At 58.8% G+C, this 27,649-nt stretch overlaps 1 protein-coding gene across 1 annotated transcript; it reads right to left on the reverse strand.

The window, feature by feature from the left end:
* On the reverse strand, window positions 1-26,708 carry PSAP (prosaposin). The gene is made up of 14 exons (XM_062215254.1): window positions 26,603-26,708; window positions 13,997-14,130; window positions 12,486-12,560; window positions 11,744-11,869; window positions 10,163-10,363; window positions 9,738-9,881; window positions 8,512-8,568; window positions 4,731-4,862; window positions 3,460-3,555; window positions 2,426-2,633; window positions 2,179-2,336; window positions 1,776-1,856; window positions 1,445-1,552; window positions 1-861 (listed from the first exon to the last, which is right to left on the reverse strand). Exons 1-14 carry the CDS (start codon window positions 26,640-26,642, stop codon window positions 826-828), a joined length of 1,596 nt encoding a protein of 531 aa, XP_062071238.1. The 5' UTR covers window positions 26,643-26,708; the 3' UTR covers window positions 1-825.
* Between the last annotated feature and the right edge of the window lie 941 nt (window positions 26,709-27,649).

Genomic DNA, 27,649 nt, shown 5'->3' on the forward strand with positions numbered 1-27,649 from the left:
TCGGGTTAACAGACCTTTATTAAGTCACAGGAACTTTAGTGCAAAACAAACAATCAGGTTCATCTGCTAGCGGCGGCCCCACTCGCTGGGCGCTGGCACCCCCAGGAGGAACAGCAGCTTCAGTAGTCACACGGGCGGCAGCCGGGGGGAGCGTGGCATCCACTTACTCCAGAAGCACTGAACAGGAACAGCGCGAGGCAGGGCCCTGCAGCTGGGGGGGCACCCCGGGGTGCAGGCTCACAGGGAATGAGCCGTGTACATTCAAGCAGACTCCCCCTTCCCCCCCAACCCCGGGGGGCCCCAAACGAGGCATCACCAGAAAACGGCACAGCTAGATCAAGGGTACCCACGTGGGGCCCGGACAGCAGGGATTAACACAACCGCGCTCGCAGGAGCTGCTCTTCCCTGGGAGGCCCCTGCTCTGCTCTCGGAGAGCAAACAGGGGCCCTGGCTAGGGCAACCACCCCCCCCTCCGCCGCCGCCCCATGGGCTGGGAGCAAGGCCCCAGCTCAGAGGGTGGACAGCTTCCCATCCCCCCACAACGCTCCAGCCTGCACGAGTCCACCGCCTCCTCTCGGTACCACGTGCGGGCAGCCAGGAGCCCTCGGTGCACACTGCCACCAACCGCCAAGCAGTGAGTGGGGACAGGGGAGTAGGGAGCTGGTACCTGCCCTGGGGGCAGCAACACTACAGGAGAGAAATGAGGTGCCAAAGGGAGGGGAGGGGACCCTATTTTTACAACAGTCAACTAGGAGGGGAGGTTCTTTACCCCAGGCGAAAGTAGGTAACAAAACGCTACGGCTTCGCTTCCCGAGGCCCGACCTCCTAGTTCCACACGTGCCGTCTGCAGTGCTCCACAGCCTGTGGAGGAGGAAAGGGGCTCAGGCCACGGCCACCCCCATCCCCTCCGTAGGCCAGCAGCCACAAGCCGTTCCAGCACGGGGTGCGGCCAGCGCCCGGGGCCTCTGTGCCCCGCCCTGCAGTGGTGACTCAGTCCCCCCTGACCTGGTCACGAGGAACCCCAGGGAGGCGGAAATGGTTGCACAGAGGAACACTGGGTAGAACAGGCCACACCTGTACTGCTCCCACCAAAAGCAGGCAGCACAGGTCACCAAACAGGTGACGGCCAGCGCGGCCAGGGCCACGGCACCCTGTGGCTGCAGGGCAAGGGTGCCCCGCAACACACATCTGAGTCAGTCCCGCGGGCCTTGTGCAACCCCTGTGGTGACGGTGCAAGTCTGACAATGGCACAGGGGAACTGAACACGGCTGAGAAAGCAGAAGCAAACCCCACTGCAGGACACCCGCCTCCTTCCCGTCACTGCCCGCACCGGGGGCCCAGGAGCCAGCCTAACCACGGCTCTGGGCCGCGCCCCCGAGACAAAGGCGGGGGACAGTGGTCCCCGGGTCCATTACACCAGGCAGGGAGCCCGCCCGCTACTCACGTTGCACTGGGCAGCAGTCTCCGAGTTCTGGCACCAGTAGCTGGGGCCCCAGACACACTTCTCTGTCCCCAGGAGGGGCTTGGGGCTCGAGGGGCAGGCTCCAATTTTCTGTGCGGTGAGAAGAGGAGGGTCAGAGCGAGCACAGCCCTGCTCAGCCCTTTCAGGACAGGGCAGCAGCCAGCACAGTCGGGGACACACGGGGGAGTGGAGCACGGGGCCACAGCCCGCTGCTCTGCCTTCCTGGCGCTCTCTCCCCCACACCGTCCCGTGGGTGCGAGTCCAAGAGGAGCCGCCCCGGGCGGGGAGCACCAGGCGGCCCAGGGCCACTTACCAGGCACACGAAGGCAGGGTCCATCACCTCCACGAGTACCTCGATCAGCACCGGCTCGTACTCGGTCACAAACTGATCGCACTGGGAGTAGAGGGGACATGGGTCCAGGGACGCCCAGGCAGAGGGGCACCCAGGAGGCCAGACCGGTGCAGAGCAGGCTCCTCTAGGAAGACGCCGACGCTCCCGGCCAGCGGCCCTGGGGCCTCCCTCCTGACACCTGCCCACGCGGGGCGGCCTCAGCCCATTTTCCCCCCGTGGGGCCGTCTGAGCCAACCAGCCTCCAAGTGCTTCACACCTCCCTGGACTCCGTGGCTGGAGGCACCCACAGCGGGGTTCCCCGCCAGCCCCCAGCCCAGGGTCCCATCAGCGAGCCACCCCGTCCGCCCCAGGGGCCGGGCCGCACCTGCTTCTGGTAGGGGTCAGGCAGGAAGCTGCAGCCTTTCTCCAGGGCAGCCAGGATCTCCTGCTTGGTGCTGTTCTTCTCCAGGTTGTGCTCCAAGTAGCTGACGAGCTTCTTGCACACCTCACAGAAGCCACCGTCCTTCACTGGGGCCACACGGGCTAGGGCAGAGGGCACGGGACACGGGGCTCAGCGCCAGCAGCCTTCCCAGCTCCGGGACGGGCTGGCCTCCACCACGCCCACGGCTCACCGGGCACCACAGGCACAGCGGGCACCACGGGCGGCGCGCTGCCAGAGGAGCAGAGGTGAAAGATGTGGCACACCAGCTCAGGGTCCACCTCCTGCCGCAGCACCGACAGGATGGCGCTGCCGTACGTGTCCACCACCTCCTGGCACTCCTGCGAGATGGAGGCGGGCAGCTCCGAGCACACTTTATCCAAACCGTGGATAATTTCCTCCTGAAACACAGCCAGGGAGCCCTGTGAGACCACGGGGCGGCGAGGGTGGGCGTGGGAGGGGAGATGACCAGGAACCCGGCCGGGCGGGAGCCGCGGCGCCCTCCCCCGTCTAAAGGGGAGATGACCAGGAGCCGCGGCGCCCTCCTCCCCATCTAAAGGGGAGATGACCAGGAGCCGCGGCTCCCTCCTCCCCATCTAAAGGGGAGATGACCAGGAGCCGCGGCGCCCTCCTCCCCATCTAAAGGGCGCCACAGCAGACGCGGCGCCCTCCCCCGTCTAAAGGGGAGATGACCAGGAGCCGCGGCGCCCTCCTCCCCATCTAAAGGGCGCCACAGCAGACGCGGCGCCCTCCCCCGTCTAAAGGGGAGATGACGAGGAGCCGCGGCGCCCTCCCCCGTCTAAAGGGGAGATGACCAGGAGCCGCGGCGCCCTCCCCCGTCTAAAGGGGAGATGACCAGGAGCCGCGGCGCCCTCCCCCGTCTAAAGGGGAGATGACGAGGAGCCGCGGCGCCCTCCGCCGTCTAAAGGGGAGATGACCAGGAGCCGCGGCGCCCTCCCCCGTCTAAAGGGGAGATGACCAGGAGCCGCGGCCCCTCCCCCGTCTAAAGGGGAGATGACCAGGAGCCGCGGCGCCCTCCGCCGTCTAAAGGGGAGATGACCAGGAGCCGCGGCGCCCTCCGCCGTCTAAAGGGGAGATGACCAGGAGCCGCGGCTATGCCTTCTCAGACGGGGGTCCACACGCAGCCACGGCCAGACCCGAACCTCCCACACCCCGGCAGGGCCTGGCTCACTCGGGGGGGCGGGGGTCAACAGGACGGCGGCACACCTCGGTCTTGTTGTTGTCGATCAGATCCACCAGCTTCTTCACCACGAGCTCACAGGCCTTGCACAGAAGGTCAGAACGGGCCTGCACGGGTCTCTCCTGCGGACAGGGCAGGAGCACACGATGCCGAGACCCGCGCCCCTCAGCCCTGCTCCCCTCACAGAGGGGCCCGGGCCCACAGAATTCGACGAGCAGGGCTTCCTCTCACCACCCACGCTCAAGTTCCTTTCTTGTCCTAACCCTGCCCCATCCTCCACACTGCCACCCTCCCCTCCCCCGCACCCGACTATGGAGAACCGAAGCAAGGTCCCTGTCCACATGCGGTGCTGGCGCTGGGGAGATGAGTGAGGGGAGGGCAGGCCGAGGAGTCACGGTCTGGTCCATGCGCCCTGCGCAGGCCAGGCTCTCCCACCCCGGCCGGCCAGCGGCTCACTTGGCAGCGCCGACGCGTCAACCTGCCGCTCTAGGGCCTGCCTCAGACACGCAGCACCGCTGTGCAGAACCTCCTATGGGGGCACAGCGCCACCTCGGTTGTGCACGAGGCCCCAGCGGCAGGCAACAGGGAGGCGATGCTCTACGTTTCTGTCTACTTGTATGGAATTCCCGGCCAGAGCAGGAGCCCGAGGCTCGCTCACGCTCTCGTGTCGTGGGGAAAACAGCCAGGAGGGGGGCTTCCCTGACCATGCCTGATACTGTGGCACTTCCTGTGGGCCACACACTCGTCACACTTGGGGGGGGGAGACAGCTGGTGGCCAAGCGCCAGGGAACATTCTGGAAGTGATGCTATGCCACATGCTAACGCAGCACACGGATTGGGCCTGGCAGAGCCAGACCACCAGCCCCATCAGCATGTGCGTTCAGCACTGCCTGACCCACAGTGAGCACTGTGGGGTGGAGTCCAGGGGCCCAAAATGCACTCCCACACACCCAGAGAAAGCCACGAAGGGCCGGGAGCAGGGAGGGGGCAATCCTGTGGGAATATCACGTCTGTGCCATGGCTACGAGGGAGGACCCAGGCAGCACACGTCAGTCGGGCTGGGGCCAGGCACGGAAATCCCTCTCGAATGACACGCCGAGAAAACGCACAGCTGACCCCCGGACACCAGGGTCTGTGTTAGCGCAGGGAAATACCTTCTCCCGAGACCTCGGCGCCGGGTGGCTGCATTAGTGCAGAGAACAGCCACACCGCACCTAGCAGTCTTGGACCTGGGGATCTTCAGGAGCCTGGCCTGACTCGCGGGGCACAGCCCACACCCCACAGGGACACCAGCTACCTTGACGGGCTCCAGCAGCTCCAGGGCCGGGACGACGTTCTCAGCGGCCGCTTTGGCGGGGACCAGGGCCTGCATAGGCATCTCCTTCACCTGGTCGCAGAACCCGACCAGCCCACAGATCTCCTTGGGTTGCTGAAGAGAGCACAAAACTGCCAATCAGACATGAGCCTGAACTCACCACTCCGTAGCCCGCTGGGCCCTGGGCCCTCTGTCAGGTCCACCCCCCCCGCCCCCAGGCCAGGCCAAGATCCCAGGTTCCACTGAAAAGGGCTCGGCTATGTCTGGAGAGGAGGACATGCAAAGCCCCGGAGGGCTGTCAGTCAGGCCGGCAGCCAGGGCCCCCCGGGAACAGGGACTCCCAGGACACCCGTGCGCCAGGTCTTTCTGGAGGGGGAATGACCCGGCCCACACACCAACAGCAAACCAAGTGTGGCAGAAACAGAACCACACCGGATCTCTCAGAGGCGGCAGCACCCGAGGCACTGAGGGGAAATGCCGGCTCCTTTAAAACCACATTCCACGCTCACAACGCAGAGTGCACACGAAAACCCAACCCCCAGCGCTGAATCACTTCTGGTCCTAAGACCTGTGTGGCGCTCCCTTCCACCATCCAGAGAGCACACCAGCAAACCGCAGAGCACGAGGCAGGTCGGACACGCTGACCACCGCACCGAGATGCCCAAGGCGAGACAAGTATACACGCTTGGCGCGCTCTGTATACTGTGCGTCAAGCGCGTCCAGCACCCAGCTACAGGCCTACCGGCACCTGCCTCCCACCAAGACCCCACAAAGCAGTGGCAACAAGATTGCCAAATACAGGGCCTGTTAAGGGAGGAGCTGGGCCATGGCCGTGGTTCACCCTGTTTTACGTCAAGGGGGCTCTAGGATTAAATCAGGGTGGGGACTCTGATTGGCAAGCACATCCACATAGCCCAGCTCTGGCACATCTCAAGAATGGGGGGGGGGGGGGGACAAAGCTGAAGATGCAGGCTTTTTAGTAAAACGGTGTCAAGATCCAGAAGGTGCCATCACTGCTTTTGTCTCAGGATCAGCTTCGCTCCTAGTCCCCGAGGAGGCCCAGGTGAAAAGTCTGCTGTCTCAACCAAAGTCATTTCAAAAGACCTTCCAAAAATGATCCATCTCAAGGGGCAAGCACTAGTGCCGCGGTCAGGACGCGGCTCAGGACACCGCACCCCCCATCACAGCGCCGGAATTCCAGTTCTGGCTCTGCTCTGCTCCAGCTTCCTGCAAATGCGCCGCGGGACACAGCAGCGGCGGCTCCAGCACTTGGATCCCAGCCACCCAGGTGCAAGACCTGGACGGAATTCCAGACTCCTGGCTTTGGCCTGGCCCTGCCCCAACTTTAGCGGACATTCGGGGAGTGAACCAGTGGATGGAACATCTCTGTCTCTTCACTTTTGAAATAAAAATTTTTAAAAATCTGTCTCTAGTCTAGGAGCTAGATGCCAGCACCAAGAAGGGGACAATGCTCACAGTGGCTCCCCAAGTACCCTGGCGCAGAGCAAGAAGGCCCAGGGGGCTCGGTTCCCACAGCAGGCCCTCAGCTGTGGCTCCCATCACCCAGAGGGACAGAAGCCACGATTGAGAGACTGCTTCCAACGCTCTGGATCCAACAGACGGGGGAACAATCTGCCGGCTATTTGCGAATCATGCGCTCATGCAGCAGAAGCGCTAAGACATGCAACGCCCACTCCTGACACGACAGACACGAGGTGTCCTGCCGGAAGTCAGGCCTCCACTGAGGGAGGCTGGGGCACCTCCCGGGCCACCTGTGGCTCCCCATCATCCCACTCGTGGCCTGCCCGTGTGCGGCCTGTGTGTCCATTCTGACCAGAGCCCAGAGCTCGGCTGGCTTTGTTTTCCAGCCCCCTAAAGCGAGTGAGGAACCTCAGAGGAGAGATGCAGAAGCTCTCCCCAGCCAGGACTCTGCCTTTCGCAACCATTCTTTGCATCTGTCAAAGCGGATCACGCCATATAAAAGAAAAAAAAAAAAGGCACCAACTAGGAGAGCAGCAGACCGCAACTACAAGCAAATTCCCCATCACATACCTGATCCTGCTGTTGAACAAAAAAACAGGAAATCGGAGATGAAATCAGAGAAAGGAAAGGACACAACAGTTAAGAAAATTAAAACAATAATCAAGCAGTTCACTAGCTGTAGGGACGTCACAGGAAGTTAAAGGGCCAGAATCTCACAGGCAGGTTATCAGGCAACTTCCCTTGTTCCCCCTGTGGACAGGGGCCCTGTAAACCCTCGAGGGATGACCACACCATCCAGCAGCGTGTGCGTGGCCCCCATGGTCAACCACTAAATCCTGCTCACCACGCTGGGCAGCGAGGCCCCCAGAAGACGCCCCTTTATAAAGGGCCCCATCCGCAGGAGCCTACCCCCCTGGCAGGTCCACAAGGGAACAGAGGGGGCTGCCCAGGGAAGGGCGTGTGGTACCCAGTGCCCTCTCCACTACCCAGGCCTCTCAGTCCTGCCAAGGTGGCACAATGCCGGCCGGGAAGCAGATCTGACAGCACTACCGGAAGCCTGGTGCTGGGGCTCGGCGACTCCAGCTTCAGTCATTCCTCCTCGGGGGGATCCCACAGACCTCAGACACACCCACCGGCTGCGAGGATGGCCACCGTTCCAGGGGCAAACCAGAAACATCACCAGCCAGCCACGGGGCACGGGCTATGTCAATTCCTGGCCACACAGCCCGTTCTTAGGCGGCCACTTAATAATCACTCAGACCAGTTTCTCATCATCAATATACATTTTGTGGCCAAAAACATCCTGCCAAGTACAAAGTAGCAGATGATGTACTACCCCAGTGATGTGTTAGGAAGCCCCAAATGGTTTTTGGGATGAGAAAGATTATCCGTGTTTTCCAGACAATGCTGCGTGCTGGAACTCTGACCATGAAGGCCGTATCCGTGAGCTGGAGGAGGCAGCGTACCACAGCAGCCCTCTCAAAGGCTTGCTTTTCCTTCCAGCGCACGCCTTTGCCAGCGGCCTCAGACAGCTGTTAGAACAAGGCGGGGTGTGCGCGGCACCCACCCTCACCCGGCCTGGGTGGACATCTCATGGTTCCAGTGGGGCCACAAAGCCAATCCTGAAGGCTCTGCCGGTCCTAAGGTCCCGACTCCAGCTACTCAACGCTGCCCCTGTGCTGCACCATGGGTGGCAGAGCGAAAACGCTGCACCTTGTGGACAATCAACTCAAGAGCTGTCCCGAGTCTAGACCTCGTCAGCCAGTCAGCGTGACAGAGGACAGAGTGCACCCCTGCAGGTCAGACCGGGAGGCCGAGTGCTGTTCCCAGCGTGAGGACACCCGCAGGCCGCCCCACCAGCCGCGGGCACCGGCCCAGCCAGCTCCCTTCCCCTCATTCTGCCACTGCCGGCCCCCGCCCCTCCCCTGCTGGCTGCGACAGGCACCAGTGCAAGCAGCCCTGCCACAGTGCACAAGGCCAACTCCACAGGGCAGGACTCCTCCCAGCCTCCGGCCAGGTGGCTCAGTGATACAGCGGACTATCTAGGGGCTGCAGGCGGAGCCAGGTCAGCTCGCCCCCACACAAGTCCGCACAGCGCCAGGAAGGCGCCAGGGCCATCCTGAGCACCAGCTGCTTCCCTTTGGGGGGGGGGGGGCACTGTCACTGCAAGGGGACAGCCTGCTGGTCGGAGGGGGGCGTCCAGGGCTCCAACGTCATGGCTCAGAGCTCCTGGAGATGACGAGAGCCGAGGAGCACGCGCAAGGGCTTCCCCACCACCTACCATGTGCATCATCATCTGGACGGCGATCTCTGAGTACTGGTTGATGTAGTTCTTGCACTGCGGGGACACAGAGACCGTCAGTCCCACCGACGCTGCGGCGGCCGCACCCAACACATCCCCACCCCACCCCAGCGCTCGCATGCATCACCCTGGGACCATCAGGGACATCCCCACCGCAGAATTCTGGGAGTGTCTGCTCTGGGCCCGCTCTGATAAGACAAAGACAACTGCTGGGTGCCTCTGCAGCTTAGAGGAACCGTGCAGGAAAGCGGGAAACGGTCACCAGGGACCAGACAGGGTCCCTCTTCCCAGCTGCTTTCTGTGTGGCTCCGACTTGCCCTGGGGTCGGCCACTCGGCCACAGCCGAGAGAAGGCGGCCGCCGGTCACTGCTTGGGAATCCGAGACTCCTACTTTAAGGCCACCGACACGTCCCTGGACAGGACTCCACAGTGAAGGCGGTCAAGTGACAGGAGTTCTACCTGCCTGGCTGCGTCCAAGTCTAGGGGTGTCCGGTACCTGAGCGGACCGAGGGAATATCAAGAGCGATGGGACCGCCCCCAGAGAGGGCTTCACTGGGAGAGGAATCAAAGCAGCAGTTGCGAAGACACTTGGACGATTTCCAGGCAGGAAGCCCGGCTCCCGCGGAGCCTCCCGCCCGGCAGAGGCGTGCTCATCCCAGAGCAGCCTCCCCGCTGCCAGCCCAGCAGGTTCTCCGTCAGCCACCACGGCATCCGCGTGCCGCACATCCGTCTCCCGAGTGTGGCTGCTAACAGGATGGAGCTCCAAACCCAAGGGCCCGAGAGGCCAACACAGCGAGCGTCCAAGCCCGAGGAGGAGCAGGGCTCCCGGCGGAGCCTCCTGCGGCTGTGCCTGTGGGCTCCCGCCGAGGCGACCCTGTTCTCCGCAGGAAGCACCGAGAACCCCGAGGCTCGGACACAACAGCCACGCTCCCAGAAGCGGGGTGACGCACAGCTGCAGTGTGGTCTCTAACGCGTACACTGCCTGGAACAGTGAGCTTCCAGAGTGGCCTTCCGTCACTGTCCCGTCAGTCAGGCATCCAGAGTCGAGCAGCCAAGCAGCTGGGACGGGGCACGGGGCGCTCCTTCGACAACAGCTCTGGCCAGGCTGGAACTTAAAATGCTGCCACAGGCGGCAAGGGGCCAGGTCTCCTCGGTCCCCCCTCCCGGGCCCAGCACTCTCTCCAGGGCACGGGGGCGAGGCTCACCAGGTCGGCAACGCCGGGGCCCAGGCGGTCACACTGCTCCTTGGCGTGCTCCACCAGGGTCTCCACGAAGGTGGAGTTGGTGCGCACAGCGTTCTGGATGTCGGTCACCATCTGAATGCAGTCCTGGCACACGTCGCCATCGTCCTGCAGACAGGGAGCCGAGGTCAGCTACGCCATGCCCAAGAGGACGGAAGCCCGGGAAGCGTCCTCGCCCACTCCCGGCCACGGCACCTGGCGCTCTCCAACCACCAGCCGGGTTCAAGTCAGTGGGGTGTTCATTACCGCGACGGCACAGTGCCCTGTGACCAGCCCTTCAAGGCCGGCAGGTGTCAGGCGCCGTCACACAGGGATAAGCTGGACGACCGCACACACGGCCCCCTCCCGTCCCAGCCCCAGCACGACCCACAACGGGGCCCCCGCCTCACCTTGGGCTGCGGCTTGCTGCGCGGGCCGTCCTGAGGGTAGAGGAGGAGGGGGATGTTGGCCATGAAGGGAGCCACCACCTCAGTCATGTCCAGCTCCGGGATCTTATTGGACGCGAGCTGTTTGCGCTGACTCAGCTCCGCCAGGTGCTTCTGGAGGGACTGGCAGAGGCTGAGCGCGGAGCACACCTCCCCGGGCCGGCTCTGCAGGAAAGAGGCACAGCTGACACCCTGCTGCCTGCACAGCACAAGAGGGCTGCCCGGCGCCGTCGAGTGCGCCCCTCTCCCCACACCCATAGCCAGGAAACACAACATCTTGTCCAAGCTGACTCCCTGAGCAGACTACCACAATCCCAGCCCTGGTGCCTAACTACCCAGCAGCCTCTAGGCTTCCTGAACATCCCCTGTGCTCAGCCTCGGCTCTTCTCTCTCTCGAGAGGGCTGGAGAGGAGGGTCACAACTCCGAGCCTCTCCACAAGGCAGCCAGGGCAACCAGGCTCTAAGCACCTGCACATGCTGCCGAGTTCACCTCCTCCATGCCTCACGCCCGTGCCCAGCTCCACATCTCAGATTACTGTCTCCAGCCCACCCAACCTGCTCCCCTCATCTCCCCAGAGACCTAGAAGGCTCTCCTCAGCGTGATGACCTCCCACACATCCTGCCATCCACAGCCCACGCAGCTCCAATGACGCGGTCCCTCCTTCGCTGCTCCCGGCTCCCGGCCGCAGCTGCAATCCCTGAACCCAGCCCGGAAGGCCCTGCACAGCGTGACTGCTGCCTTCCTCGCCAAAGCCACGGTCCTGTCTCAGGACGCTCCTGCCCTGCCGCCCTCTTCAGTCTCCTAAAGCCGCTCTGTCTCTGTCCCTTTCCAAACTCCAGAGCCGGCTCCTTGCTCATGGCTGCAGACCCAGCCTCTAGCACACAGCTGGGGTACAATATGCTTGTGTTCTGCTGGATTGACAGGAAAACTTATAGTTGAAAGCACAAGGACAGTCCCGGATCACTCCTTAATTCTCAGTTCACAGAGATGAAGTCACCTGCTCGACCAAAGGGTCAGTTGAAAGACCGGACACGGGCCAGTGCTGTGGCGTAATAGGCTAAGCCTCCGCCCGCACTGCCAGCATCCCATATGGGCGTCCGTTCGCGTCCCAGCTGCTCCTCTTTCCGATCCAGCTCTCTCCCACTGCCTGGGAAAGCAGTGGAAGATGGCCCAAGTACTTGGGCCTCTGCACCCATGTGGAAGACCCAGAAGAAGCTCCTGGCTTCAGATCAGCACAGCTCCAGCCATTGTGGCCATTTGGGGAGTGAACCAGTGGATAGAAGACCTCTCTCTCTCTCTCTCTCTCCCTAACTCTGCCTCTCAAATAAAATCTTAAACAGACTGGATGTGAGCTCTCCAACTGGCAACTCTCAACAGAATCCTGGATCACACTGCTTCGGCACCACCAACAATTCCACCACCCCATCGCTGCAGCCTCCCCAGCTGTGGAGAGCTAGAGCTGTGGAGGGAGCCCCTGCTGCAAGCAGGCTTCCCGTGTCCAACCCTCCCCTCTGGGCTCCGGGGTGCCTGCTGCCACCACTCACCGCTTCTCCTTTAATGAGGTCCAGGATGACAGGGAGGTAGGAGTCCACGATCTCCTTGCACGAGGCAGACAAGTTGGAGTTGGGAAGCCAGTCACAGGTCTTCTCCAAGTAGACGAGGATCTCCTCCTAAGAGGGGACACCGGGCAAGGGTCAGGGTCGAGCTGGCTTCCTCCCTGCGGAGCGGCTATGAGCAAGACAACCTTTAACAGGCCCTGGAAAAAGCAGGCCTGCCAACAGCCAGCCCCCAGGGAGGACCTGAAGGGGAGCCGGTGGTTACCCACGGCTCTGTCGGCTCAATCACACAAAAGCTGGCAGGAAAATCCAAAATGAAGACCCTGACCTGACGTCCCACAGACACAGGGAGTTCTAAACAGAGAACACCCAACTGCACCTGGATGTTAACATCACGCACATAAAATCCCAATTAACCTTGGGCATTTAATACTTAGTCCATCAGTCAGCTAACTTCAGCCTATTTTTGTACAGCTCAGTGCTAAAAGGAATGTTTACATTTTTAAAGTGTTGAAACATCCCCCATCCCTTAAAAAAAAAAAAAAAAAAAGGAGGGAGGGGAGGGAGAGGAGGGAGGGGGAGAGAGACATAGGTGCCCACAGGCCTGTAACACCTCCCGAGGGTCCCTCACAGAAGACACCTGCGCCCTGGGCCCACCCAGACCACTCGGCTTTGGGCCCCAGGGGCTCGGCCCGGCCTTGGCGCCGCCGGCCCGCCCGCCGCCGCTCACCTCGGTGGCGTTGTCCTTGAGCATCTCGCCCACTGCGCTGATGACATCTTTGCACAGGCGGCAGGGAAGGGATTTCTAAGAAGAACCCGAGGGACAGAGATCTGTATTTGTGCACACATTCACACGCCACACAGCTGCGGACGGCCACGGCTTTCCTCCCCTGCTAGCTAACGCAGGACGTGGGCACGGTGCACGCCTAGCTGCAGGATGCCATGGGGGGGGGTGATTTAAGGAAAACCCCCATGTTCCTGCAGGACACAGAGCTCCTGTCTGTGCCTTCCGCCCCTCTGCACCCTCCCTGGTGCACGGGGTACAGGTCACGTTCTCCTGAACACACCCACCACTCTGAGGACACAGGCTCAGAAGCGAAGCCGGAGCCACATGTCTATCACACAGCAAGGTGCGGCGGGGCAGCCAACACACCCCGTTGCCATCTCCCTGCACCGGGTTGACCTTCGACCTCCCAGTAGTGCTGTGCCTTATCAGCCACACCAAGCCCGAGCATCAGGGCCCCACCCAGCCCAGGAGCAAGGAAACCCTGGTTGGCTTTCAGAGCTCTTGGGGAGGAATGCACCTGCCAGCTCTGGACCCAGGAGCGGGAACGAACACCTCCGGGCGGCAGTAAGGGAGGCTGCACCCGCCTCTGTCTGCGTTTAGAGAAACCAATCCAAGCAACCCGAACCTGGGGACCTGGCTGGGCGAGTGTGGCGTTTGGGCCACCCCCAGAGGCCAGGCAGCCACCGAAACCTTCCCATCCAGACCTCACTTGACAAATTTGTGAAGAGGAAGCAGTAATAAAATCGAGATTGCAGCAAAGGAGGAACCAAATCTGAAAGCACTCCCGGCCATGTTCAGAAACAATTCAGAGAACAGCGGTGTTAGTTAACTAAGTTTTCTTCTGTCTGAACTGGTGGCCGATGACACATTTCAGAGCGCAAACTCCACTCATTGAACACGGCCTGTGCCACGTGACAGGCTGGGCCCAGTCCCCCAGGGTCAGTCGCTGGTTTCCTCCTTGGTGTGGCTATGGCTGGAAATAAAATGCTAAGTACCCCCTAAGCTCCAAGGCCGCACTCAGTGGGTTTTCCTGTCCGAGAGGGAGGCGGCGAGAACAGAATCTCAGACTGCAGGAAGAACCTGCAGAGCTCAGCACAGACTTTTTGGAGTAAGTGGCCAAGGTCAGGGCTGTGCCTGTGTGCCCAGTGCTGGGAACAGCGCTGCACAGCACTGGCCCCTTACCCAGGGTGGGAAGTGAGAGCTCCAGAGGCCTGGGGGCCGCTGGACGGGGCACAGCAGAGGGGCCTGGTCCTCTCCGCCGAGAGACCAGATGACCGCAGGGAAAGGGAATCTTAACCCGAGCCTCTACTTTCTCTGCAGGTCCAAGAGGTACATCCAGTGACACAGGGCTACAGGCTCACAGCCAGGAGCAAGCAAAGCTAAGCAGGACAAAGGCACACAGGGAAGCCCCGCCCCACCCCGCAGAGGGCCACCCGTGGGGTCACCACGCTCACCACGGTGGGCTTGCTCCACACAGTCTGCAGGCAGTGCTGCACCGCGCCACAGTCGGCGGCCGTCTTCACGTTCTGGCACCACACCGCCGAGCCTCTGGTGCATTCTTTCAGGCCCAGGACTGGGCTGGCTAGACCTGGAAAGAAAAGCCCAATGAAGGTGTTCTGGCTTCTCAGACACTGGCCACCCTGTACGCACTTCCCCAGGACGAGGCTGGGCCTGGCCCTCTGGCCAGGTACTCTCACTTGGCTCTCCCCAGCCTAGGAAACACAACTCCCACAGCTGTCTCGAAACAGAGCTGGGTCGTCCTAAGTCACCGGGCTGGAAGGGACTCACTTATCTGGTTCATTTTCTTTCTGCTTGTTTTTTTGAGACAGAGAAACTGGGGGAGTTCCCATTTCCTGGTTCACTCCCCAAATGCACACAACAGGCAAGATCAAGCTGGAAGCCGAGAACTCAATCTAGGTCTGCCCATGTGGGTGCAGGCGCCCAGTGACTTGACCCATCACTGCTGCCTCCTAGGGTCTGTGTCAGCAGGAAGCCGCAGCCAAGAGCAGGGGCTGGGCCTTGAACCCAGGCACTCCAGTAAGGGATGTGGACATCTCAGGTGCAGTTTAATCCCTAAGCCAGATGCCCTTCCCTAGGACTCGCCAACTATTTCCAAACAGTGTCAGGGAGCCTCACCACCCCGCCTTGCACCCCAAAATAAAAAAAAAAGCCTTTATAATCTAAGATTTTCTATAGTGGGGCCGGCATTGCAGCATAGCAAGTAAAGTTACCACTTGCGACACTGGCATCCCATATGGGCACCAGACCAGTTCATGTCCCGGCTGTTCCAGGTCTGATGCAGTTCCCTGCTAATGTGCCTGGGAAAGCAGTGGAGGATGGCCCAAGTGCTTGTACCCCTGCCACCCAAGTGGGAGACCTGGTTTTGGCCTGGTCCAATGGTGGCTGCTGGCAGCCATCTGTGGAGTGAACCAGCGGACGGAAGACCTCTGTCTCTCACTCTGACTTTCAAATCTTTTTTTTTTTTTTTTTTTTTTGAGAGGCAGAGTGGACAGTGAGAGAGAGAAACAGAGAGAAAGGTCTTCCTTTGCTGTCGGTTCACCCTCCAATGGCTGCCGCGGCCAGCGTACCGCGCTGATCTGATGGCAGGAGCCAGGTGCTTCTCCTGATCTCCCATGTGGGTGCAGGGCCCAAGCACTTGGGCCATCCTCCACTGCACTCCCTGGCCACAGCAGAGAGCTGGCCTGGAAGAGGGGCAACCGGGACAGAATCCGGCACCCCGACCGGGACTAGAACCCAGTGTGCCGGCGCCACTAGGCAGAGGATTAGCCTATTGAGCCACGGTGCCGGCCCAGACTTTCAAATCTTTTAAAAAAAGAAATTTAAGTGATGAAAGCAACCACAGGGAAAAAAAAAAAACTGATTGAAGCCCGGAGATGTCCACTTCCGTAGAATGAAAGTCAGCTGCACTGATGGCTCAAGGACTCGGGTCCCTGCTACCAGTGCAGGGAGACCCAGATGGAGTTTCTAGCTCCCGGTTTCAAACTGGCCCAGCCCCAGCTGTTGCAGGCATTGGAGAAGTAAGCCACGGATGACACATCTATCTCTGTGCTGGTCTTTCAAATTTAAAAAAAAATTCACCATTCACCCCAAACCACTTTCTGGTAAGTTATTTCTCAAAACACAGCCCCAGCAGAGTTCACCCTGCCCCCAAAGACCAACTTCCTTCTCGAGGCAATATGAACTCTAAGAAAGTTCTTAGAACGTCCGTTTGCCTGGCCCCGGGAGACTTCTGATGAAGTGGGCTGCTGCGCACATGAACGCCACTCCAGGCAAACCACACACTACACCTGCGGCTCAGAGGGCCTGCGTGTGAGCCAGCAGACAGGCCTCCTGTGCAGTCACGGACGTCCAGGCTATTCCCTCAGGAAAGCAGGGAATGCCTCCTGACCCCCGGGCCGAGAACACACAGAAACATTCTAGAAGAAACTCCCCTGTTCTGAACGACTTAACATGGACGTCACTGGATCAAAGACAGGTCTCACTGCAATTATACCCAGACTGGCCGAGAGCGGGACTGCTGGGGGCGGGGGAGCGTGCAGCACCTCAGGAGGCAAGGAGAGCTCACTGGAGCCGTGGGAATGCGGGGGCTCGAGACTCCTCGCGAGAGGACACTAAGCCTTAGACACGCACTTTCTAGGGCAGTTTACCACCATCTGATGCTCTCAGCAACTCATGGTACAGTGGAAGCAAACACGATCTGCCTCTAAGCCAAACTCTGGGACGTCCTCTCCGAATAGCCTCAGGCAGATCACTGCTCCCCAGAGTCTGTCCTCCCACGTACAAAATGAAGACAACGTCAAGTTCATACAATCACACGTCAACATGCAACACCGCCAGGGCACTACACCATCCGTTCCACCCTGCCCGTCATCTCCCCGAGACTTTGGCTTGTCTGCTCTGCTCCATGACGAGCTTTGCAATCAGGCATGAGATCCTGGCGCTACCACTTTGAACCGCGTGACCTTAACTCTGCAAATGGGGCCTGGCCGTGGCGGCTACTCCGAGGTGCTGGTGAAACGGAACCTCTCGCTATCAGCCGCACTGCACGTGCGTGCCAGCACCCTGTGGGAGGGCGCCAAGTGCTCTCGCCCACAGCAGCAACCGGAGCAGCTTGCTCTCATGCACCGTGGCCAGGAACAGGTGCCCCACAGGGGGCTGAGTCAAGGCTGCTTGAGCTGCTCACTCTACACTTCCCAGGTAATTAACTGGCAGTTCAAAGACCTGAGGAGCCAGATCCCTGCAACCTCAGACAGGCAGTTACCCAACTCAAGACCCAGGAGTGGCCAGAGCGCAAAACCTGGGCCACGCTGTGAGATACCAGCCCAGGGGGTTGACGCTTGGCCTCCAGGTGCTAAACAGGTTCTGCATGAGCAAGGAAGGGGCCTGGCAGGGCAAGAAAGCCACAGGTGAACCGCGTTCCAAAGCTCATGAAACTCGAGCTACAAGCCGAATCCCCTGCAGGAGACTCCAAGCCTTAGGCATCACTGTTCAAAGTATTTCTCGCACCCAAGAGCCACCCTAAACCCTCTCCAAGCGCTCCTCAAATAGGAAGGGCAAGGAGGCACACAGCAACATGTTACTCATCTGTGTGCTGGGAGCAGTCGCAGACCAGCGAAAATCCCTGGCCTGCTGTCCCCCAGCCCCTGGGCAACTGCCACCGCAGTGAGTCCCTGCTTCTCAGGGACCGAGTGAAGATCCCACGAAAGGCGCTGACCCTGGCAGCTAGGAAGCTCATTGAAGGTGCACCTACCTACCTGTAGGGAGAAGACCGGGACAGGGGTTCTAATTCTTATATTGTAGCATAATTTTAATTTTCTCCTATGCTAACTTTAAAATCAGACCAAAAAGAAGCCTAAGCTTCACAAGCCGATTTGGGGAACAACCCTTCCCCACCACGGCTAAGACACAGGCCGCTCCCCTACTTCCTTCCCCCCTTCCTCCGTCAGGACAGAACTGCAGATTTTTAGCTCAATACACGGTTGCCAAGATTAAGAACCACGTGTCCCAGTCTCCCCCACAAAGCAGAGTCTGCTCATGAGACCCCATTCTGGCCAACAGGGTGTAAGTAGCAGTCACCACGCCTTGGGATGCAGGTGTGGTGGTTGGAACTTAGCCATCTCGGGCCATGAGACAAAGGGCTAGATTTGAAGGATGCGCTCAGGAGCTCCACGTGCCTGGGAGCAAGGCCCCTGCTGCACTCCTGGCTCCTCCATTTCCTGTGATAACCAGAGGAATCCAACTGTATTTAAGCCACTCTCAGTCTCTTTGACTGGGCTCTCAGTCTCTCTTGCTTACAGTCAAACCTAAACCCAATTTAATAAACTACCTCGTTCACGCACAGAATCTGCAAATGACAGGTCTTTAATAAAGCTACAGCACCACTGCGGGTACCAAATGCACACACTATCACAACCAAAGATTTTCAAGAGCCACCTCAAAGAAGGGCCCCACCCTGCCTAGCACACGCACCTGACACCTGACGCTCTACCTGCTTGTTTCAGCCACACAACGTGTGCTCTTCCTTTTAAACACTTCAGGTAGCATATGCTAAATACTGTTTGAGTCTAGCTACCAAAATAAAAAACCGAAAACAAAGGGTGCAGCCTCCCAGTGCGGGACAGTCAGTGCATACATTCCACAGGGCAGTGGATCTGCTGCCTGGGTAATGCGTCACCACAGCAACGAGCAGGTTGCTAGGAAACTCAGAGAGTCTATCCCCTGGAGGGGCCGCGTCTGCTTCTGTCCCCAGCTCCCCAGCACCGAGACATTTCTCAGAGGAATGCATCCACTCTAGTCCCCGAAGAGCAGCTCCTACAATGCACTTAACACTGACCACCGTATCCAACAGCTGGCAAAAAACACTCGTCCCCTCTTCACAGAGCCCGGCTTTTGGAAAAAACCTGTACAACAGGATAAAAACACTGCCTGTTCAATCATTCAGAATGGCACTGTTTTGATATGGAGAATTTAAGGCCCAAATACCTCGTTTATCACCTAAGTAATCAGTGGCGTTTAAGCTCTTAAGCTCTCTGGGCTGACACCCATCACCTCTGACCTGTGTCAGCTGTTATGAAGACAAAGACTCTTTCTTCCCTGCCTCTCCTCTCTCACCAGCAACCTTTTTAGTTTTCCTCTTAAGCTGGTTCATTCCAGGTCAAGAAATCTATCACATGGGGAAGGCAACAGCCTCACCAGGTCAACACTCTGCGCACTAATGACCGAGATGGGAGGACAGGGCGCAGTGGGAGCTTCATTAATTTGGGGAACATGAACTCTGGTCGAGTACTCTCAGGAGTGCTGCAGTCCAGTAAATACTCTAACACAGCTCTCCTTCCAAAATAAGATTATGTGGCAGCCCCTGAAAAGTGAAAAAGCAGGCCATGGCAGGACACCCAGGCTGCAGTGAGGTGAGCAGGTGCAGGCGGGGACAGGGTCCAAGCGATGCTCAGCTGCACGGGGCCATGAGCCAGCCACACTGACAGTGACGCCCACAAGCGATCCCTGCTAGCAACTCAAAACTCCAGAAGGTCTTTGGAGTCCTTGGTATCTCAGGAGTGTACAGCAATCCTGGGACCAAAAGCTCTGAGAACCACTGGGATCGACATTAAGACAAAAACCAAGTCCTCAGACTAGCGTCGTGGCATGGTGCGTTAAGCAGCCAACTGCGACACTGGCACCTCATATGAGCATTGGTTTCAGTCTCCAATCCAGTGCCCTGCTAATGCACCTAGGAAAACAATGGGGGGCCAGCGCTGTGGTGTAGTTGGTAAAGCCATTGCCTGCAGTGTCGGCATCCCATGTGGGCGCCGGTTTGAGTCCCGCTGCTCCACTTCCAATCCAGCTCTCTGCTGTGGCCTGGGAAAGCAGTAGAGGATGGCCCAAGTCCTTGAGCCCCTGCACCCACGTGGGAGACCCGGAAGAAGTTCCTGGCTTTGGATCAGCCCAGCTCTGGCCGCTATGGCCATTTGGGGAGTGAACCAGTGGATGGAAGACCGACCCCTCCCTCCCTCCCTCCCTCACTCTCTCTCCGCCTCTTTCTCTGCATAACTCTTTCAAATAAATAAATCTTAAAAAAAAAAAAGAAAATGAAAACAATGGAAGATGACCCAAGCGCCTGGGCCCCTGCCACCCACAAGGAGAACGGAATGGAGTTCAGGTTCCTCGCAACCTGGAGCCACAGAGGAGAAATAAGTCCCTCAAACCACAGCTGATTCCCTTTTCAGATGCACCTCAAATCAGGACCACCAACACCATCCACGCTGCACTAGGCTCCGTGACCCTTCGACCCAGCATTCCTTTTAGCCTTGACACACGTTATTGTATAAGGTCAACACTTCACTTGAGCCTGAAGTCACCCTTGAGCAGCACCTCCTAAAATCAATCTCCGAAAAGCACGGAGGGCCAGCGTCACGGTACAGCAGGTTGAGCTACTACCAGCGATGCCAGCATCTCGTATGGGCACCTGTTCGAGTCTTGGTTGCTCCGCTTCAGATCAACCTTCCTGCTCATGCACCTGAAGAGTGGAGGATGGCTCAGGTGCACAGGTGAGGGACCTGGATGGAGTTTCAGGCTCCTGGCTTCTGCCTGGCCCAGCCCCAGCTGCAGTCCTTTGGGGGGAATAAATTAGTGAGAGGAAAAATCTGTCTCTCCCTCTCTGTAACTCTGCCTTTCATATAAGTAAATCTTAAAAAAAAAAAAAAAAAGGAAAATGCTCTACATAACTGTGACAAAGATCAAAAACTTCTAATTTCACACATACCAGTGCACCAACACATGCCAAGCTGAAGTACATCTGACCTTACATCAAATACAGGAAGTAAGCCAAACAGTAAGCCTACTTACTAATAATGCAGGTGGCAGAGAGTGCTAGAAGAAAAATGAAACAAGCTCAAGGAGCAAGGCAGGGCTGGGTGGCAGCTCCAGGTGCAGAGCGAAGCAGCCTGACAAGGCGGCAGGTGAGCGGAGCTTGGCCGTCCCCAGGAAGGAAGACCCTCAGCAAGGCAGCGGGGAAGAGGACCGAACACAAAGGCTCTGAGCACCAACAAGGGTCCAGGAGGCTGTCCAGCAGCCCTGACTCCAGACAGGGCCAAGAGCTGAGAGGTAACTAATGAAGAGCAAGTCCCAACTTTCACTTTTTTCTTGTTTTGTTCTTTATTTGAAAGGTAGAGCGAGAGAGAGAGCAAGAGAGCGAGATGGAGAGCAAGCTTCCATCTACTGAGTCCTCCCCAAATACCTGTACCACGTCAAGACCAGGAGCCTCAATCCACGTCTCCAACAGGGGTGCAGGGACCTAAACACTTGAATCACCATCTGCAGTTACCCAGGATGCATGAGCAGGAAGCGCTATCGGAAGCAGAGGGCCAGGACTGACCGGGGGCCATACTTGTGGTGCTCATTAGAGCTACTCTGCCACCTGTCTGGAAGTCTGAGACGTTCCAGAACCTGAAGAACAAGAGGCAAGAATCGGGCAAAGCACCATGACGTGTGTGACAGAGGAGGGCCCGGCACAGCACCAAGGCCCCCAGGCTTGGGGAGGCACGGGTCCTACCCTCCACGCTCACACCCGCCAACCTTGTTTCCTGCACGCGACTATTATCTGCTCAACAGTTCTCCATTTACAGATAGGGAAACCAGACTGGGGGTTCAAACTAACCTACCCAGCCCTAGAGTGCGTGACTATGTCTCTTCACCCAGCCCCCAGAGTGCGTCACGACGTCTCCTTACCCAGCCCCCCAGAGCGCGTGACGACACGCCTCTTTGCGAGCAGTCAGGTTACCCAGAAGTAGCTAGGATCTGCTGGGTGCTCTGCTAGGACCTAGGAGCTACACCTCCTTTGCCTCCCTCGTCTACAAACCCCCTACGTACCTCCTAACCGCTGTGTATCTACCTGGTTTTGTTATGTTCCCGACTCAGTAATTAGGCCCTTCACCTATAACACACTAAGTCCATTTAATTTTGTTTTGTTTGTTAAACTCCTATCCACTGAAATAAAAGGCGCTGGGAGGCAGTGGAGGTTAAGAGGGCCACCTTGCTGCTGGGACAAACTGCTAAGAACACAGTATAGGCCGGCGCCATGGCTCACTTGGCTAATCCTCCACCTGCGGCACCAGTACCCCGGGTTCTAGTCCCGCCTGGGGCGCTGGATTCTGTCCCGGTTGCTCCTCTTCCAGTCCAGCTCTCTGCTGTGGCCCGGGAGTGCAGTGGAGGCTGGCCCAAGTGCTTGGGCCCTGTACCCGCATGGGAGATGGGGAGGAAGCACCTAGCTCCTGGCTTCAGATCGGCGCAGCACTGGCTGTAGTGGAGTCAACCAACGGAAGGAAGACCTTTCTGTCTCTCTCACTGTCTATAACTCTCTCGCTAACTCTGCCTGTCAAAAAATAAAAAAATTTAAAAAAAGAACACAGTATGGTTTGTACAGCAACAAATAGTACTTAACTAAGCCCCTTCTCGTATTAACTCAGTAAAGCCTCAGAGCAGCCCAAGCAGATAGCAACAATTCTTTTACAGATAAGACACAGGCCTCCAAGCTGCCCAGGATCAGGCAGCTCATGTCTACCACGTGTTTAAGATGAAATTTCCGCTCCACAGGCCTTTCAGCCCCAAGACAAAGGATTACGAAATTCTACAAGTTATTTCTTAGGACTTCATGGCTTTAGAGACAGGTGTTGTGGCACAGCGGGCGAGCCATGGCCTGCGACACCAGCATCCCATGTGGTTGCTGGTCAGAGTCCCAGCTGCTCCACTTCCGCTCTAGTTCCCTGCTGGTGCGGCTGCAACCACAATGAGAGATGGCCCACGTGCTTAGATCCCTGCACCCACAGTGGAGGCTCCTGAAAGAGGGCAGGCTCCTGGGTCCAGCCTGGCCCAACCCCAGTCATGGTGGCCATTTGGGGAGTGAATCAGCAGATGGAAGCCATCTCCCTCCCTGTCACCCTGCCTTTCCAAGACCGATAAATCTTTTTAAGAAGAACTTCGTTAGTTTTGAAAAACGGTTAGTACTTTAGCAACAGCTGAATTCCTCATCCCAATCACTACGTTTATCATTGTTTTAAAATCAATTAAGAAACAGAAGCAGCAAGCAGGGCAATGTCATTAGTGTTCCGCTTATTGATTTTTAACAAAGCCCAGAATCTGCCTCCCAGAGAGCAAGACTCAGGGCCTGGCAGGCAGTAATCCAGAATCCAGGCTAGAAGATGGCCTCAAAACGCTGCCTGGCACACCTGTCCATGGGTGCATCCACGAGGCACACCTGTCCTGGTGGCCTGTGGTGGCTCCATTTCCCATCTGGCTCTGCGCTAACGTGCCTGGGAAAGCAGCAGAGGATGGTCCAAGTGCTTTGGCCTCTGCACCCATGTGGCAGATCTGGAAGAAACTCCTGGCTTCAGCCTGGCCCAGCCACTATGGCCATTTGGGGAGTGAATCAGCAGATGGAAGAGAGGATCTGTCTTTTCCTCTCTGTGTGTCTAACTCTGACTTTCAAATAAAATAAATTTTAAAAATCCTTCTTCCTTCATGAATTATACTACTACTTTCACAGAATACAAGTTGATTTACTATGGATAAACGAGTCAACCAAAATTCCTGGCAGGTGAAACTTGGGAGTTCTTGTTGATATTTAACAGGTGAAACTACAAACGCACACCTTGCATCACAAAAAGGTAAACAAAGCTCCAAACACATATACATTTGTATGTAACACGGCCAGCACTGTGGCTCCCTTGGTTAATCCTCCACCTGCAGCGCCGACATCCCATATGGGTGCCGGGTTCTAGTCCTGGTTGCTGCTCTTCCAGTCCAGCTCTGCTGTGGCCCAGGAGGGCAGTGGAGGATGGCCCAAGTGTTTGGGCGCCTGCACCCGCGTGGGGGACCAGGAAGAAGCAACTGGCTCCTGATTTCAGATCGGCGCAGCGCACCAGCCGTAACAACCATTTGGGAGGTGAACCAACGGAAGAAAGACCTTTCTCTCTGTCTCTAACTCTACCTGTCAAATAAATTAATTTATACGTAACACTACATTGTAGCATCATCCCTGGAGAAGACACCTGCCTCAGTGCGGGGAAGACTCGTGGTCGGCCACTCAGCAGGGAAGCAGCGAGACAGCCGAGCCTCAGAGAGCCCTGCCTGCAGCTCCCTTTGTCTCATTACCCTGCCTGCACCTGCCTCTCCGAAGACAGCGACCACCCAACGCCTGGCCCTTGCTGTAGGACTTGGGTTGAGAAGAGTTGCGGAGGGCAGGGTTTACATACCCCACCCCTTTAGGCAGTGAATGAGGGGGCACCAGGCTCCCAGCATCGGTTATCGGGCTGCATACAAGGACAGCTCACTCTGAAGTCATTTCCTTCGGTGACCGCAAGACCAAAATCTTAAAATGCTCATGGGTGCCAACTGCCCCTGGGCTTTCAGAAAGCGCAGATGTACAAGTAGACGGGGGGGGGGGGGGGGTGTCCAAAGGGCAAGTCCCGAGTTCTGGGCCTGGCGTCCCCAGAAAACGGCCAGTGATTTGCCAAGGTCATCTCTGGCTGCCTGTGTCTTAAGGTGATCGGGGCTCCGGCTCATTCGTTTTCAGGTGGGGCTAAGACAGGGTCGACTGGATAAAGTAACTCAAAAGCAAGAGTCCCAGCCCCCAGACCATCAGGACAACACAGCACAGAAGGCCTGCCAGGTTCCAGATGGCCCTGTGGAAATGGTCAAGTTCCGGCCGGCCAGGTTCCGAGAGCCTCCCAGGGAGCAGACAATGGCTGCAGTCCCCAGGCCCTCGGCGGGTGACCCCTGGGCACTGAATGGATACCAGCCCCCTGGCTGCCCCCAGAGATGCGTATCACGTACAACGGAAAACCTCTTGGGCCACAGAAATTCATTCTGAGGACACCCTGCAGTTCCAAGTCTGCTTCCTGGATTGTGGTCTGGATTTTTGGCCGGCTGCTCCCTTACAGGCAGGAGGTAACGGTCACTCTAACTAAAAAGGGACTGCCACTACGGTACAGCCCTCAGATGGTGCACACTGGTCAGCCCCTGCCTGCCCGCCATGTTCCTGCACTGTGTTCAATAAACCTAGCGCTGCTCACTCTCTGGCGAATTATTTTCACATCCTTTGATGCTGGCTCAATCGACTGCATCCCTCGGGATCAAAGATCCTAGAAAAGTCAGGAGTTAACACTTCTGAAAAGCTCCAACAGAGCCGGTGCAGTCAAGGCGAAGCCAGCGTTCAGAAGCTCTCAGCACGACCTTGGCATAGCCCCAGAGGCCGGGCAGCAAGGTGAGGCCAAGGCCATTATAATGCCTTTACCCAAGTGTCCAGGGAAGAAGGTTCCTTGATTGACTATTCTGGTAAAACACACTCCCATATACACCAGAGGTGGAGGTCACACTGCCAAGTCCCTTCTGGGTGAGCTTGAGCAAATCCGCACTCTTAGGGGGGGTCTCACCAAGAGGGACTCCATGCCAACAAGAACAGTTTGCTACTGTAAAAACAAAAGAAATGCAAGAGGAGCCCCGGGTTGCTCAACAGACCATGGCGGGACTGCATTCCAAGCTGCGGTGAGAACTAAGCTCTCTTCAGTGACCCTAAAGCGAACACTCTCTCCTAAGCAGGATCACCTTCCCAGCTGAGCAGCAAAACAAACCTAAGAGCTGGGTCTAGCGTCAGTCACAGTCCCGGGAGCTGCTGAAAGCTAAGAGGAGAAAAGCACCCTTTACCCAGTGCGTCCACAAGTGAGATCTAATTTCTTCGACTTCCCATTAGCTGTCAGCCCCTGTATTACTGTGTATTGAACCTCAGCGGGGAGAGGGCGTTTGAGCCGCCTGCATCCCATATCAGATCCAGCTTCCTGTTAACGCACCCCCTAGGACCCAGCAGCTGCCGGCCCTGCCATCCACAAGGGTTCCAGGCTCCCGGCGTCGGCAGGCCCAGGCCTGGCTAGCTGTCGGAGCCAGCCGGCGGATGGGACCTGTCTCTCTGGCTGTCTGCTTTTCAAATACATGCATCAAGGAGCTGAATGGTAAGATGGATGCTGCTCCCTAAACTACACACAATTACTGAAAACCAGAGAGGGAGGGTGAGGAAGCCGGAGCTCAGATTCATCTCCCCTGGTGTGCCTCCAGGACTGGGCACTCCACAGCTACCCCGCCTCACGGCTTCCCCTTCGCCACGGGGATTCAGTTTAAACCTGAAGAGTGAAGGCCCGAGTTAGGCAACACAGAACGGCTGGGATCGGGAAACCCGGGAGGGCAGCGCAGCTGGTTCCCAGGTGTTCTCCGCACCTGCAGGGCCTTTAACAACCCTCAGCACCATTTCAGGTTAACAAGCAGGTGTGCCACTGTGCGCACAACTCCCCGACTTAGATCTTCTCAAACACAAAGGCCACTGCTAAAGGGGCCGAGGGTGGTGCAGAACCTTCCAGAGCGGAATAATCCGGACCCCCCACCACCACCACCGCGGCGTTAGACTGCCAACCAGACAGCGGCAGGGTAAGGCTGGAGGAGAAACCCATTTCCTTCAGTGACTGTGCAAACCAAAAGCGCCTTCCAGGTGTGGGGCGCAGCACACACACACATGCAGAGACGATAAACATCAACACAGGGGCGAGGCATGTTCTTCAGGCCACTTCGACGCCTGACCAGGCTGGCCAGCCCTCCGCCCCCAGGGTGGGGGGACCAGTCCCCCGCGCTCACGTGCGCCCCCGCTCAGGAACAACACGGCTGCGGGAGGGTCACCCCACGCCCGGAAGGGCAGCCTTGGGGACGGCCCCAACCGCACCCACTCGGGTCCCCAGGGAGACGCGGCCACCCGGCCAGGCCCGCCTCGCCCACTCGTCCCTAACCAAGCCCGGGCCGGCAGCCCCAGCGCCGCCCGGTGTCCCTAGCCCCCGCCCCAGGCCGCCCCAGCAGGGACCGGGCCGGCACACGCGCCTGCGCAGTGCGCGCCCCTGGCCCACCCGGGCAGGGGGGAGCGGAACGAGGAGGCCCGGTCCGGCGGGGTCCGCGGCTGGCGGGCGCTGAGAGAGCCCCCTTCCCCAGGACTAGGGGGTCCCGGGGCTCACCCGTGCCCAGGAGGCCGGCCAGGAAGAAGAGCGCGTACATGGTGCCGCTCGACTCCGCAGTCTGCAATGCGGGGCGTCAGCTGATGCCCGCGGATATAAAGCCGCCCTCCGCCCCGAGCCGCCCACGGCGCAGGCGCAGGCGCCGGCCCCGCCCCGGCCTGACTCAGCGGCGCTCAGGGCGCCTGCGCCGTGGGCGGCGACGCGGGGCGGGGCTGCGGGGAGGTTCCCGGGGGCGGGGAGGCGGCGCCCGAGGGCCCGGGAGCGTCAGTTACGCAGTTCGCCCGCGAAGCCGCTCAGCCAGCGTTCGCGGCGGATGGCCCCGGTTTACGATGCCCGGGTTCTACGGCCAGGCTGCACCCACCCGGTCTCCATGGGTCACATTGCCGAGGCTCTCATCCGGCTTCCGAGGACGTCGGGGGAGCCCGCGGCAGCCCTGGCCGGGAACGCCACAAAACCTTGGAAAACCAGCCGCTGGGCCTCAGGCCACGTGGCCCGCAGCCCGGCAGGAAGGAACGTTCAGTCTTGGTTACAGTGTCCTCAGAACCGGAATCCGGTCACCCCTGCACGGGCACCTTGGGCGTGACGCCGGATGCCCGCAGCGGCTGGAATCCTGCGAAGGCCCCTCCCGGGGTGGCCTCACGCTGCGTTTTGGAAGCTCTGTAACGTTTCCCGCCCGGGTCCACAGCCCTGGCCTGGCTGGGGTCAGCCGGAGCCCGTTCTGTGCCCTGCTTTGCCGCACCATTTTCCATGCACCATCACCTTCCTGAGACGCTGGGCTCCCCAGGCCCCCAAAGACAGGCGCTGGAGTGGAATCGGAGCAGGGGGAAGACTCAGAAGTGCCTCGGGCGCTGAAGGAAGAAAGGCAGGATTGGAGAAGCTAAAAAACCGGCCTCGCTGGAGAAAGTAGCAGCCTCCGAAGAGAGGCAAGCCTGGAGGCCCACACAACCCCAGGCTGCGGCTGCGTGGCCGGCCCTGCTGGGTCCTCACCCGGGTAATGGCTGGGACAGCAGCTGTCAGCCCCAAGGAAGGGGGCAGGGTCTCGGTCCA

This window comes from Lepus europaeus, chromosome 17, assembly GCF_033115175.1.
Source record: "Lepus europaeus isolate LE1 chromosome 17, mLepTim1.pri, whole genome shotgun sequence".
Taxonomy (NCBI): domain Eukaryota; kingdom Metazoa; phylum Chordata; class Mammalia; order Lagomorpha; family Leporidae; genus Lepus; species Lepus europaeus.